This window comes from Nomascus leucogenys, chromosome 6, assembly GCF_006542625.1.
Source record: "Nomascus leucogenys isolate Asia chromosome 6, Asia_NLE_v1, whole genome shotgun sequence".
Classification (NCBI taxonomy): domain Eukaryota; kingdom Metazoa; phylum Chordata; class Mammalia; order Primates; family Hylobatidae; genus Nomascus; species Nomascus leucogenys.
The window spans coordinates 107,319,096-107,334,486 of record NC_044386.1 but is presented as its reverse complement, the minus strand read 5'-3'; the positions used below and the strand labels follow the sequence as shown (position 1 = coordinate 107,334,486).

The window sequence follows — 15,391 nt, the reverse complement described above, 5'->3', positions numbered from 1 at the left end:
AGGGGCCTTACAATGTACCAAGGGGTTATTCTTTTGGCACACCTCACAGGCTTTGACTACCTGTTGGATGGTCCGGAGGAGATTTGGCCCCGTAAATAGGGATTTGGCCATTTGATTAGTGTTTTCAATACCCATATGAAAAGTTTGGTGGAGGGTTTTAAGTATTTTCCACTGGCTGGCTTTGGGTATAAGTACCTTTCCTTCTTCTGTCACCAACCACCCTGAAGGGAGAAAACTATGTCCCCGTGAAAGTCCCCATTCTGTTTCAGTCGGGGAATACTGGGGCTTCATCTCCTGGAGGGGGTTGTTCCATACCAAGGGCCCTTCCATTGGTATTTCTAATGGGGGATTCTGCCTGGCAGCAACCTTGGCCTCAGCATCTGCCTGATGGTTTCCTTCTGCCTTCTCTCCTTCACCTTTCTGATGGCTTTGGCAGTGTAAGACTGCCACCTCCTTGGGTTTTTGCACTGTGTGCAATAACTATAATTTCCTTGTGGTATTTAATGGGGGTTCCCCTGGAGGTTAGGAACTCCCTCTCTTTCCATATTGCAGCATGGGCATGTAGGATTAGATAAGCATACTTGCTATCTGTATACACATTTATTCTTTTTCCCTTTCCCAGTTCTAAGGCTCGGGTAAGTGCCACTAGTTCTGCTAACTGGGCACTGGTCCCTAGGGGAAGAGGCTTGCTTTCAAGTATGGTTACATCACTAACTATGGTGTAACCTGCCCTTCGTATCCCATTCTCCACAAATGAACTTCCATCGGTATATAGGTTAAGGTCAGGATTAGTTAAGGGGACTTCTAAGAGATCATCTTGGGCGGTGTAAGTCTGGACTACAATTTGTTGGCAGTCATGCTCGATTGGTTCCCCATCCTCTGGGGGAAAAGTGGCAGGGGTGAGGGCCAGGCATGTGAGTATTTGAAGCACTGGTCCCTCAAGGAGTAGTGCCTGGTATCTAAGTAGGCAGTTGTCTGATAGCCATAAACTTCCTTTGGCACCTAGTATGCCATTTACATCATGAGTAGTCCAGACAGTGAGATCCTTTCCTTGTATTATTTTGATAGCCTCTGACGCTAAGATGGCCACTGCTGCAACTACCCTTAAACAGTGAGGCCAGCCTTTTGCTACTACATCAATTTCCTTACTTAGGTATGCCACTGGTTGTGGGGTTGTCCCATGAGTCTGAACAAGGACTCCAAGAGCTATCCCAGCTCTCTCTGTGACGTATAAAGAGAAGTTCTGTCCTGTGGGAAGGCTTAAAGCTGGAGCTTGTACTAGGGCCTGCTTTAAGGTTTTGAAGGCTGTTTCTGCCTCTGGCTCCCATTCGACTAGATGAGTATTTGCCCTCTGGGTTTCCTTTATTAGAGTATAGAGGGGCCTGGCTATCTCACTGTATTCGGGGATCCATAGTCGGCAAAAGCCAGTAATTCCAAGGAACCCCCGCAACTGTTTTAATGTCTTAGGGCAAGGATAAGCCAGTATAGGCTGTATTAGTTCCTTGCTGAGGGCCCTGGTCCCTTTGGCTAAGATTAGGCCTAGATATTTGACCTGCTGTAGGCAAAGCTGGGCCTTCGACCTAGATACCTTGTACCCTTGATTAGCTAGAAAGTTCAAGAGATCTAGAGGAGCCTGCTGGCACGAGGCTTCCAAACTGGTAGCCAAAGGTAAATCATCCACATATTGAAGGACCAGAGTGCCTGGACTTGAGAAGTGGCCTAGATCTTGGGCTAGGGCCTGACCAAACAGATGAGGGCTATCCCTAAACCCTCGGGGCAAGACCGTCCATGTAAGTTGGGACAAGTGGTCTGTGGGATCCTCAAAAGCAAAGAGGAACTGGGAGTCAGAGTGCAGGGGAATACAGAAGAAGGCATCCTTGAGGTCCAGAACCGTGAACCATTCTGCTCCCTCTGGTATTTGAGAGAGCAGGGTTTAGGGGTTGGGTACAACTGGATATAGTGGAATTACTGCCTCATTAATGAGTCTAAGGTCTTGCACTAGTCTCCACTGACCATTTGGTTTTTGTACTCCTAGAATTGGGGTGTTGCAGGGACTGCTGTATTTCCTTCCTAAGCCTTGAGCTTTCAAATGTTTAACAATATTCTGTAATCCTTTATGAGCTTAGGCCTTAAGGGATATTGTCTTTGATAAGGAAAAGTGGTGGGATCTTTTAACCTGATTTGGACTGGGCGGGCATTTTTTGCCCTTCCAAATTGTCCTTCCAATGCCCAGACTTCAGTGTTGATTCCCTCCTCAAGTAGGGGACAACAAATTGGTAACTTGTTCCCCATATTCATGTGGATAATAGCTCCAGCCTTGGCTAATATATCTCTCCTTAATAAGGGTGTGGGACTTTCAGGCAAAATAAGAAAGGCATGTGAAAAGTGCAAAGTCTCCCAATTACAACTGAGGAGGTGGGAGAAATACCTGGTTACAGGCTGTCCCAGGATTCCTCGGATGGTAACGGACCTTGAAGACAGTCATCCAGGACAGGAGATTAACACTGAGAAGGCCACGCCAGTGTCCAGGAGGAAGTCAATTTCCTGGCCCTCAATAGTTAAACATACCTGGGGCTCAGTGAGGGTGATGACATGAGCTGGCACTTGCCCGGGGCACCCTCAGTCCTGTTGTTGGATCATCTGGTTGGGAGCTTCTGACCCAGGGAACCTTCGTCCTCTGGGGCAGTGCACCTTCCAGTGATTGCCTCGGCATAGTGGACATGGATGAGGGGGCAGCTTGTTTCTCATTGGACAATCTTTTTTAAAGTGTCCTAGTAAACCACACTGATAACAAGCCCTACCAGGTAATTGGCCTGCTCCATTTTCTGTCCTCTCTGAACCACCAAGATTTGTTTGTCTGAGGGCCATGACTAAGGCTGCAGCCTTTCTCTGATCTCGTTTTTCCTTTTGGGCCTGTTCCTCTTGGTCCCTATTATAGAACACCGAGGTTGCCAGGCTTAATAATGTCTCTAGATTTTGTTCAGTCCCAGGGCTTGCTTTTGGAGCTTTCTCCTGATATCTGTGGCTGATTGGGTAATAAACTTATCTTTTAGAATCAATTGACCCTCGAGTGATTCAGGTGACAGGGGAGTATATTTTCTTAACGCCTCTCGTAGCTGCTCGAGGAAGGCAGAAGGATTTTCTTCCTTTCCTTGAGTTATGGTGGACATCATTGAATAATTCATGGGGTTTTTTCTAATTCTCCTTAGTCCTTCTAGAACACAGGTCAACAGATGTTTACGACTCCAGTCCCCATGATCTGAGTCAAGGTCCCAGTGGGGATCCATACTGGGGATGGCTTGCTGACCAGTAGGGAATTTGTCCCTTTCTTCAGCTGTCATTCTATCATTTACTTGACTAAGATACCAGGTATCTCCAAACTCTCAGGCTGCAGCTAAAGCCGCATTCTTTTCATTAAAGGCCAGGGTTTGATCTAACAGTAGCATGATATCTCTCCAAGTGAGGTCAAAGGTTTGCCCTAGACCCTGTAGGACATCTATGTACCTATCAGGATCATCTGAAAACTTCCCCACGTCCGCCTTGATCTGTTTTAAATCAGAGAGGGAGAAGGGGACATGTACCCGGGTTGGGCCAAATTCCCCTCCCCCTACAGCTTGAAGGGGACATAACCGATAGCCCGGGGGTTTTTGTGGACCTTTGGAGATTTCTTTGCTTATTTCCTTCTGGGCAGGGGAGATTAGAGGAGGATTATCATTAATAGGAAGGGGAGCTATAGGGAGGCTAGGATATGGGGGTAAGCTGAGAGGTCCTCCTGTGGGATGTAAATTGCAAGCTTTGCATAGTTGTGTATTCTCCCTCAATGAAAAGAAAGCTTGGACACAAGGTATTTCACTCCATTTGCCTTCCCTCTTACAGAAAAGATCAAGCTGCAGGATAGTATTGTAATTTGTACTTCCCTCAGGTGGCCATTTTTCCCCATCAGAGAGAGAATATTGGGGCCAAGCCGTAGTGCAGAAAAAAATGAGCCGCCTCTTTTTCAGGGTTTGTGGGTCAAATTGGTCCCAATGGCTTAGGATGCATTTCAAGGGTGAGCCTGTTGATGCCTGAGTGTTTCCCATCTGAAAGACAAAACCGCCCGTAGTTTTGGTTTGTTTTGTTTCTCCTCCTGCCCAAGAACCCACAACAGTCCCTGGACCCTGCTGATCAGAATAGTTGCGCTCCCCTACACAGCAGCAGAAACACTAGTTTTCCTCCCAGACCACATGGAGGACCGAGGAAGGTCGGATTTAGTGGTCCTTACCGACGCATTCTCGAAAACCTGCATCCTTGCCTGTCCTCCTAGACCACAAGGAGGACCGACAGAGAAAAATCGGATTTAGTGGCCCTTACCGATGCATTCTCAAAAACCTGTTAGAGTCTTAAGCATTCTCCTGTTAGTATTGGGACTTTACCCCTGTCCTATAAAGATGTTACGCCCCCAAAATGAAGTGGAGGGCCATACCCTGAGGGAGGGAAGGGATCTCCAGGGTTAGAAGAGTGACACCTTTTGTCCTCACTTATATGAATAGGAAGGATACAATTTCTGAGGCTCCCCATATCCTAGCTTCAGGAATAGCTTTTGTTAGGCCTATTAGTCTGAGGAGGGATCCTAAAATTCCAGGTAGTCCCCACTACGACGGGGCTTTGGGCAAAAATTATGTCTTTCTGATTGGTGAGCCCAGGTGCCTAAAGGTAACAGAGTTTTGGAGTTTACACTAGAAATCATTCTTATAGGAGAAACTAGAAAAGCACCAGAGACAGGTAGCAATTTTTAGAAGCGGGTCTAACCTCAGAGAAGAGAGGCGAGAGGAAGTTTGTCTGGCAGGCATTAGGACGCAGGAGGCAAGGGTCAGGATAGATAGGATAGGTGGGCAAGTCTCACTTGGGCGACATGCCTTTGAGAGTTCTGCTCATGGCTGCAGGGTCAACCAACATGTTGTGAGGACCCCGGAGCTGCATGGCTTTCCTCTCTGTTGACCCTCGGCTCAGCCCAGAAGTACAGGAAAAGCAGAAGCTGGTTCTAGGCAAACCAATGGTCCCAACTCCGAAGAGTCGGGTTGTTAGAGAGCCCTTTCCCAGAAAGCCTGACACCCATGTCTTTAGTCCGGCGGCCACGCTAGTCGCTTTTAAGTGGCTGACAGCTGCCCGGTATTTAGCCCCCAAATTCTAAGGAAAGATAGGACAGAATAGCAAGTGAAAGGGGTCCGATGGTACTCACCACTCGGCGATAGGCGATGGTCTCACCACTCAGCTATAGGCGATGGTCTCACTGCTTGGCGATTGTCTCACCGCTTGGCAATAGGCAAATGTCCCTTCGTGGTTGCCGAAATGTGTCTGGAATTGGTGGGTTCTTGGTCTCACTGACTTCAAGAATGAAGCCGTGGACCCTCGTGGTAAGTGTTACAGTTCTAAAGGCAGCGTGTCCGGAGTTTGTTCCTTCTGATGTTCGGATGTGTTCGGAGTTTCTTCCTTCTGGTGGGTTCATGGTCTCACTGGCTCAGGAGTGAAGCTGCAGACCTTCGCATTGAGTGTTACAGCTCTTAAGGCTGCACGTCTGGAGTTGTTCGTTCCTCCCAGTGGGCTCGTGGTCTCGCTGGCTTCAGGAGTGAAGCTGCAGACCTTCGTGGTGAGTGTTACAGCTCATAAAAGCAGTGTGGACCCAAAGAGTGAGCAGTAGCAAGATTTGTTGCAAAGAGCAAAAGAACAAAGCTTCCACAGTGTGGAAGGGGACCCGAGCGGGTTGCCACTGCTGGCTCGGGCAGCCTGCTTTTATTCTCTTATCTGGCCCCACCCACGTCCTGCTGATTGGTAGAGCCAAGTGGTCTGTTTTGACAGGGCGCTGATTGGTGCGTTTACCATCCCTGAGCTAGACATTAAAGTTCTCCACGTCCTCATCAGATCAGTTAGATTCAGAGTATAGACACAAAGGTTCTCCAAGGCCCCACCAAAGCAGCCAGACACAGAGTGTCGATTGGTGCATCCACAAACCTCGAGCTAGACACAGGGTGCTGACTGGTGTATTTACAATCCCTGAGCTAGACATAAAGGTTCTCCACATCTCCACCAGACTCAGGAGCCCAGCTGGCTTCACCCAGTGGATCCTGCACTGGGGCTGCAGGTGGAGCTGCCTGCCAGTCCTGCGCTGTGTGCTCGCACTCCTCAGCCCTTGGGTGGTCGATGGGACTGGGCGCCCTGGAGCAGGGGGTGGCGCTCCTTGGGGAGGCTCCGGCCGCTTAGGAGCCCATGGAGGGGGTGGGAGGCTCAGGCATGGCAGGCTGCAGGTCCCGAGCCCTGCCCCATGGGAAGGCAGCTGAGGCCCGGTGAGAAATCGAGCGCAGCGCCGGTGGGCTGGCACTGCTAGGGGACCCAGTACACCCTCCACAGCCGCTGGCCTGGGTGCTAAGCCCCTCATTGCTCGGGGCCGGCAGGGCCGGCCAGCTGCTCTGAGTGAGAGGCCCGCCAAGCCCACGCCCACCCGGAACTCCAGCCGGCCCGCAAGCGCCGAATGCAGCCCCAGTTCCCGCTCGCACCTCTCCCTCCACACCTCCCTGCAAGCTGAGGGAGCCGGCTCCCGCCTTGGCCAGCCCAGAAAGGGGCTCCTACAGTGCAGCGGTGGGCTGAAGGGCTCCTCAAGTGCCACGGGAGCGAGGGCTGTGAGGACTGCCAGCATGCTGTCACCTCTCACTCGGACATAGGTTGTACAGCAGTGAAGAGGTCAAAAGGAAGCCGAAATTTATGATCCATGAGGAGACTCATCAGGACAGCAAGTCTTAAAGGCTTTTCAGTTTGGGGGAAGAATGCCTTTCTTTCAGTAGGGGGAAGAAGCATTTCCCAAAAGGGAATAAGGTGATGTAAAGGGCACAGAACTGCTAAGATTTGGGGGTTGAAACACTATGTTGAAATTAAGGGTAATTTGGGCATTTGTCTTTGAAAACCTCTCCCCTTCAGTGTTGACCAAGTTAGAGAACTACCTTTCTACACCTTTGTCCCCCCATTCTCCTGTTTGCAGATTGCCTCCTTAGACACTAGTTTGGAAATTCAGAACAACCAGCAAATCAGTAAACCTTGAAGTCAACTGAGTTTGGTATCTCTTATTGACCTGTAGCTGATTCTACCATTAACAGATTCTGTACAGGGTATTGTGTCCTAAAACCTCACCAGCTACCTGTGGTAAATTATCTTCTAACATTTTCCTTCTGAATTGTAGTTTATGTGTTCTAAAAAGAAGTAGGGGAGTAATATGGTTAGAGATCATTTGTTGTGGATTTTTTTTCTTCCCTATCAATGATGAAGTCACCCATTGAGCAATCACGGGTGAGCATCTGGTTTGTCTTATGTATCATGGGATATTGCAATCAAGTCCTTGACTTCTCCACTCTCCTGTTCTTTATTTCCCAGTCTGCCTTGGAGGGAAGGCTAGTAAATGTTTAATTCTATATCCATGTAATTATGAGAGATTCTGGTGAAGCCCTGATAGGATCAAAGTGTTGTCCAGGGCCATAGAAAGGACATGAATCAATCTTTTGTTTAGGTTTGAGCTATAATTACCTTTTATTTTGGAGGGAATAAGTTGTCCGTGACTGCTGCCTTTGAGATTACCCTTTTCTTCTTTGCTAAAAGGTGGCCTAGTTTTTTCTGGTAGCTACAATAAGTTGTAGCTAACGACATAACTAGGGCTCTATGCTTTGCTTATACAGTTTGTAACTCTAAACCCAATCTTTCTGCCCTAGTTGTCCTTTGCACTCCTTCCCCAGTTTAATTTGATAGGTTCCAATAAGATTAATAAGTAAAAAGTACATCCAAACACAAGGCCTCGGTAATATCATGAGTATTATTCTCAGGTTACCCTCTAGCCTCTTTAATTTACAGCCAAATTTAATTTGCAGGTGACTGCAAAAGCCGTGTAATATAAGCTCTGAGAAGGACTAATTACTAGTAAAACAGGTGGGCCGAATGGCTCCAGAAATTGGTAATGGAGATTTAAACTCAATCATAGGAGGCTGGAGTACTAATCCTAGTGGTCTGAGAACTTCTAGAGTCCTGTCAGAAGTAGTTGATTCACACTGCTACATTCACTGTAACAAAAATTAGGGGTTCTTGGAGCTTCCTTGTTAGGCAGAGCAGATCACTGGAGGTTTAAAGGAAGAGGGCTAGCCACCAAGGGGCCCATTTAAGAAAAGCAGTAACTCTGCCACCTATGGCATTTGAATGCTTTTCAGGTTCCCCCTCTGATCTTAATTGCTACAAATCTCAAATGTATTTTACAAATACTCTTGGCTGAAAGAACATTTATGAAGAAAAAAGTGGAAAACGCCTATCTGATTTTTCATTTGTTCAGCAGTACCCTGCTTGTATACAACGTGCCAGGGCAGTTTAGAACACGATGTACTTAAGGTGTCTCTCTGCATGTTAGAAATATTAAGAGGGAAAAATAAATACCCCAAATTGAACTTTCAACTGTACACATACAAGAGAAAATAATTTGCCAACAGGCAGCCCCAGGCTGCAAATCACTTTTTCAGCAGGAAAGAAAATTAAATCTGGCATTTTAAGAAGTGCTTTTTATTTCAGGGTGGGTTGGGGAGCAAGTAGGGAATAAACACTTGGAAGGAAAAATATTGAATTTGCACAGTTTGAAATGAAAATTTAAAACCTTTTTATACTTATATGCTGGCCATCTCAGTAATTCTAGCAGCACAGATACAGTGGGAAATCTGGCAACATTGAGGCTCTCAATTGATAAATCCCACTGTTGCTTCCTATTTTCCCAGAACCACTTGAGCCATGTTTCCACCTTAGTGGTAAAGCTGAGGTGTTTGCTTGTTGTTGTTGTTGTTTGTTTTTTTTGGAAAATTCATGCCTTGAATTTTCAGCCAAGTGATAAGTGATAAGTTTCCTACGCATGGCATTATACTCAGCTGTCCCATACCCCTCTCTCTTTTCTTCTGCAGGCATCTTTCTTTGTGGTGTACAATATGGTGACGACAGAGGTGATTGCTGTGTTTGAGAATACGTCAGATGAGCTTTTGGAGCTCTTTGAGAACTTCTGTGACCTTTTTCGTAATGCTACCCTGCACAGTGAAGTCCAGTTTCCCTGCTCAGCTTCTAGCAACAATTTTGCAAGGCAGATCCAGCGCCGGTAAGCTGTTCCACCAGACTCAACAGTCTTAATTTTTCTTTAGAAAAATTAGTGTTAGGCCAATAGCTGTTGTCTCTAGGAAACCTTCTTTTATTCTGTCTGTCCACATAGCTTTGGTTAGTCTGCCTATTATAACCCCTTGTTTCTTCCTGAACTTCTTTCTGTCTCAGCACCTGTGGAATTATTTGTGCATTGTCTGTGATTCTTTCTAGACTGCATGTGAGCTGCAGAAAGATAGAGGCTGTATCTTCATTTATTGCTATATCCTCAGTGGTAAACTGTCAAGCACTTATGTTTATTGAATGAATAATAAAATCATTTTAGAAACTTTTGGTTAAACATGATATGTTGAACACATGTATTTATCTTTGCTCCATCCCTAAGTCCCACTCAAATGACAATAAAGGAATAAGAGGTATAAACCTGTAAGAACAAAGAGAATAGGAGAGGAGACGATGGGAGATAGGACATATTAACAAAGTTTTAAAAGCTGAAAAGCCAGTGAATGAATGAGAACTGACTTAGCATACCTCAGAGAGAAACTCAAGGCTGCAGAGCTTAGTCATCAAGAAACAAGCTGCCTTACACCAGAGAACTCGGGAAAGGGTCAGGAAGTTGGAGGTCCCAGGTGCCTCTGAAAGTACTTCTGAAGGTATCTGTGAGGTAGGCTGAAATGAGGATTGGTAAAGTTCTTAAAAGGAGCAGTCAGACCCTCTGGATCCCTTTTCTAGGTCTACATAGCCAAGTGACTATCTCTTCTTCTACCTCTGCAAAAGGCTGGAAGTTTATTCTCTGAACAGATTGAACCAGATGGGCTCTGGTCTCAAGTTCATGCGGTATATCTAAAAGTAGGGATGAGACATGTTATGCTAAAAAGAGGAATTAGGTGAAAGTTGACATACTGAAGGGTAAGAGTCCTATCCCCCTTCCCAGTTATGGCATCCAGGCTTGTACTCTCCAGGCAGGAGGTTAGAGATTCTTCCCTAGGAAAACTGACCAACACGAAGAGGAGATTTACAGATATTGACACCTGGAGGCCCTTTACAAATCACTTAGGCCACCCTAAATATATACCCCCCAGTCAGCAAGGCCCTCCTATGAACCGGAGCTTCTGATAATTGCCATAGTGCATTATCATGAAACAAATGGTTCCTTTGGGCCAAGGGCCTAAACTAAATCCTACTTCAGTTAGACAGTGCCTCATCATATTTCACATCCTTAAATTGTTTCCCTTACTTTAGACAGTAATGGAAAATCCTGTTTTAGGTCCAAAGATAGATCAGACCACAGTGAGTGGATGAATCAGAATAAGCATTACTGCCACTGGGGAAAACAAATATCTTAATGCAGTGGCATCATGTTTATATAAAAAAGATAGTACTCAATTACAGATAGATGGCTATTGAATTCAGACAACTGTCTTGTGTTTTCCTTTTTCTTTGGTTCACACAAATCTTCTGCCTTAGTATCTCTTCAGTATAGAAGAATTTTTAGATGCAGAACATGGGTCAGATTTTGCTTTTTTTCATTTTGGGATGAATTTTCTTTTAAAATTTGCTTCAAAATTAAGCAGATAATTAACAAGTAACAGTCTGAGTGTGGTGGCTCATGCCTGTAATCCCAACACTTTGGAAGGCCAAGGCAGGTGGGTCGCTTGAGCCCAAGTTTCAAGACCAGCCTAGGCAACATGACAAAACCCTATCTTTACAAAAAATGCAAAAAAAAAAAAAAAAAAAAAAAAACAGCTGAGTGTGGTGGCGCATGCCTGTAGTCCCAGCTACTAGGGAGGCTGAGGTGGGAGGATCACTTGAGCCTGGGAGGCAAAGGTTGTAATGAGCCATGAGCATGCCACTGCACTCCAGCCTGGGTGACAGAGCAAGACCCTGTCTCAAAAACAAAAAACAAAAAGAACAAAAGATGGGTACGCTCAGTCAAAACATCAAAGAAGTCACTAGATGATAAGCTCCATGTGGGCAGGGATTTTGTCTATTATGTCTACTGCCATATCCACAACACCAAGGCCAGTGTCTGCCCTGTGGGAGGAGCTCAGTAGGTATTTGCTGAATGAATGAAGTTATCCAGGAATTAGAAGAAATTCTGTTTTCCAAAAATTATTTCAGAATACATCTGGAATTAAACAAAATTACAGAAAGTTCCAGAAGAAACTGAGGAGAAAGATTGTATATTCCAGCTCAGTGATCTTCAGAATTTTACTTTACCACCAAAAGATTTTGAAAAATTGGGGGTACCCTCACGTATTTTTAAGTTGACTTAAAAATTTTTTTTTCCTGTTACTACTAAATTTAAGTAGTTGCAGAGGATGCTATTTTCAGTGTATATTAAACATTGATATTTAAAATAAGGTTATTCCAACACCTTAAAATATAACAAAAGGATGCTAATTACCATAGTAATTTGGTATTCAAGTATTTTATATGAAAAATTAACAGCAAATTATACCCATAATTGAGAATTTTACATTGTTTCTTCTGATTCTCAAATTTATATGTCTATCTCCCCAACAGAATTGTATGCTAACATATTTTGTTGACCACTAATCATACTTTGCTACATTGAAAATATAATGTATATATAAATTGAAAAATTTTTTTTAATTCTTGTGAACACATGGTTCTAAATGCTAAATTTTATAGTAATCTTTTCCCAGTAATCTTTTGGTAAAAATCAATGAAATTGGGACCCTTATAGGTCAAAATAAATGTTCAGGAATAAAAATGGACACCAAGGATCATGAGTCATTTAAGGAAAGCCTTTATCCTAAAAGACACCAACACAAAACAAACAGAATAAAGAATAAAGTGTAAGGAAACAGGCCTGGCATGGTGGCTTATGCCTTTAATCCTAGCACTTTGGGAGGTTGGCGTGGACTGATCGCTTGAGCTCAGGAGTTCAAGACCAGCCTGGGTAACATGGCTGGTCTCCCAAAAAACAGAAAAATTAGCTGGGTGTGGTGGCATGTGCCTGTCGTCCCAGCTACTTGGAGGGGCTGAGGCAGGAAGATTTCGTGAGCCTGGAAGACGGAGGTTGCAGTGAACCGAGATCAAGCTACTGCATTCCAGAGTAGGTGACAAAGTAAGACCCTATCTCAAAAATAAAGAAAAAACAAAACAAAACAATGTTACATTCGCTGAAACAATTGAAAGTATAAAAACAGGAACATTCCAGCCGGGTGCACGGTGGCTCATGCCTGTAATCCCAGCACTTTGGGAGGCCAAGGCAGGTGGATCATGAGGTCAGGAGATCGAGACCATCCTGGCTAACACGGTGAAACCCCATCTCTACCAAAAAAAAAAAAAAATTAGCCAGGCGTGGTGGCGGGCGCCTGTAGTTCCAGCTACTCGGGAGGCTGAGACAGGAGAATGGCGTGAACCCAGGAGGCGCAGCTTGCAGTGAGCCGAGTTTGCGCCACTGCACTCCAGCCTGGGTGACAGTGCGAGACTCCATCTCAAAAAAAAAAAAAAAAACAACAAAAAACAAAAACATTCCTAGAACAATGAGAAACTTTTGGAAATTTAAAGTTTGTTAGATGTAGTGGAGGAACTCTCCAAAAAAGTAGAGTAAATAGATAAGGGACCTAGAAAAGAAACATTAAAAAAAAAACAAAAAACAGAGTATCTGCCTAGGAGGTCAAATATCTGTCTAATTCCTGAAGGAGCAGTGGAGAACATAAAGTGGAGAAATAATGGGATAGTTTCCCAGGACTGAAGAACATAAATTTTTAGATTGGCAGGACCATCCAGTGCTGGAGCTGGCTTGTCCTGGCTCATGAGATCTGACTGTTAAACTTTCAGGAATTTTTGCAAGCTGATTGTTAAACAAAGTCGTTATTAAAACTTATTTCCAAATTATTTCCGATTTTACTGTTACTTAGGCTCTTGTGGTTTCTGCATCTATTTTATCTATATGGTGTAAATACTATATAACAAGGTGCTACAGCTCTTCTCTTGGCAACTGCACATTGAGTAATGTCACATTGGTACCTTGGCAGGAAGATTTACACCACAGAAATCAGGAAGCACTACAAATCATGGCTTTTTTCCCCCGAGAAAAATTAAACCTTTATCAGCACACCACTGGATTCATCTAGTATCCAGTACAGTCAATGAAAAAGACCCACCTAGAGGCATATCATCATGAAATTTTGGAACATTGGTGATAAAGAGAACATTGTGAAAACTTTAAGAAAGAACATACATTTCACATGTAAAAATAATAAGTCATCATAATGACATCAGACTTATCAATAATACCGAAAGCTTGAAGTCATTAAAATCATGCCCTCAGAATTCTATGAAAAGGGTGATTTGCAATTTAGAATTCTATATCCAAATAATAGGGTGGAATGGAGACATTTTCAAACCTGTGAAGTCTGAAAAGATTACTTCTCATGTACGTTCTCTAAGGAAGCCTATGGAGATGTACTTCAATAGACCACAATAGAATGGTATGTAGGAAATAGTCTGACACTGGAGAGAGGCAAAGAGAGTCCTGAGGATAATGACAAAGGGAATTTGCAGAATGACTGTCCACCTGTCAGACCATTTGGAAGCACAAGAGTGGAGGAGTCCAAGAAGAATGTGTCCAAGGGAAAAATAAAATCGTTAGAATACTGGTAGGTTTGAGTATATTAAGAAGAGATTGTCAGTTTTCCTAGTAGAGTTGTCAGCATAGGCTTCACTGAGGAGGTGGTGGTTGAGAAAGCTTTTGAAGGAAGTCAGGGAGCAAGCCATGTGGATAGCAGGAAGAAGAATATACCCAGCAAAAGGAATAGCATGTCTAAAGGCCCTGAGGTAGATCTGATGCATTTGAGGGACAACAAGAAGGCCAGGGTGGCTGGACTGGAGTGAGCAAGAGGCAGAGTACTTGGAAATAGGGTCAGAGACCTGATTTGGGGTGGGAAGGTAGGCAGATACATAAGGCCATACTATGGCTTTGGCTTTAACTATAGATGAGGTAGATTGTGTCATGTTTGAGCAGAGGAATGATGTAGTCTCACTTATGTTTTAACAGAGTCACTCTGGCTGTTCTGTTAAGAGTAGAATGTAGGCAGGTAGGGTGGCAGCAGGGATACCAGTTAAGAGACTGTTGCAGTGATCCAGTAAGTAATAGCTATGGCATTCTGTTTCCTGCCACTAGGATTTAAGTTCTTTACTGTCCACTGATGTATCCTAAGCACCTAGAAGAGTGTCTGGCACATACCAAGTCCTCTGTGATTATTTGTTGCTTACCAATGGTGGCTTGGATCAGAGTGGTAGCATTGGGAATAGTAAGTAATTGTATTTTCAATTTTTTTTGCAGGTTAGAGCCCAGTTGATTAATGGAGGATAGCCTATGGGTCATGAAAGAACAAAATCAAAGATAATTCTAATGTTTTTGAATTGAACAGCTTGCAAGAGAGAGTTGCCATTAAACCGTAAACCTGTGGGTAGAGCACGTTTAGGGGAGAAGATCAAAAATTCTGTAAGTAGAGATATCTCATAGTTTCTCAAAGGAGTGTTAGCTGTGTCACAGCCACCTGACGAGTCAAGTACAATAGGGACTGAAAATTAACTTATTGGAGTTAGCAATGTGGAGGTCATTGGTAACCTTGACAAGAGTAGTTTGAGTGAGATGGTAGGGGTGAAAGCCCCTTTAGGGTGGGTTTAAGAAAGAATGGGAGGAGAAAAGTTGGACAGTATGGAAAAGTGTTTTGAGGAGTTTTATTACAATGGGAGCTGAAAAGTGGTGCATTAGCTGGAGGGGTAGGTAGTGTTAGATTTTGTTTTTGTTATTTTTTAGATGAGAGGGAAAAAAATGGCATGTTTGCATACAGCTGGGACCAATCCTGTAGAGAAGGGGAAACAGTTTAGGAAAGTGGAAGAACTGCTTAAGTGTATGAGAGGGGTTGGGTGCTAGTGCAGTGGCAGAGGGATTTGCCTTGCATGGGAGCACAGAAAGTTATATATGTACAAATGTTGGGTAGATGTGCTGATGGGAGCTTTAAAAAAGTTATCTTCTGCTAACTTCCATTTGTCAGTAACAAAGTAAGCGATGCCATTAGCTAAGAGTGAGCATGGAGGAGGGGAGATGAAATAGTCATGGACGAGCATGGGAGTCTGGAAGGACTATGGAAATGTAGCACGAGTGCCCTGCAGCATTAATAAGTTGAAAGTGAGCATTGTATGTTTTTCTACAGCCATGGAGAAAACCAAGTAGTACAGGCACGGAATAGGCAGAGTTGAGCTTAACTGG

At 44.3% G+C, this 15,391-nt stretch overlaps 1 protein-coding gene across 1 annotated transcript in view; it reads left to right on the top strand.

Annotated features, from left to right (window-relative positions):
- DET1 (DET1 partner of COP1 E3 ubiquitin ligase) overlaps positions 1-15,391 on the top strand; it is a 39,010-nt gene that overhangs the window by 16,390 nt on the left and 7,229 nt on the right. The window contains exon 3 of the mRNA XM_030814967.1: positions 8,952-9,139. Within this exon, the coding sequence (XP_030670827.1) occupies positions 8,952-9,139 (188 nt within the window). The remainder of the gene's footprint in view (positions 1-8,951; positions 9,140-15,391) is intronic.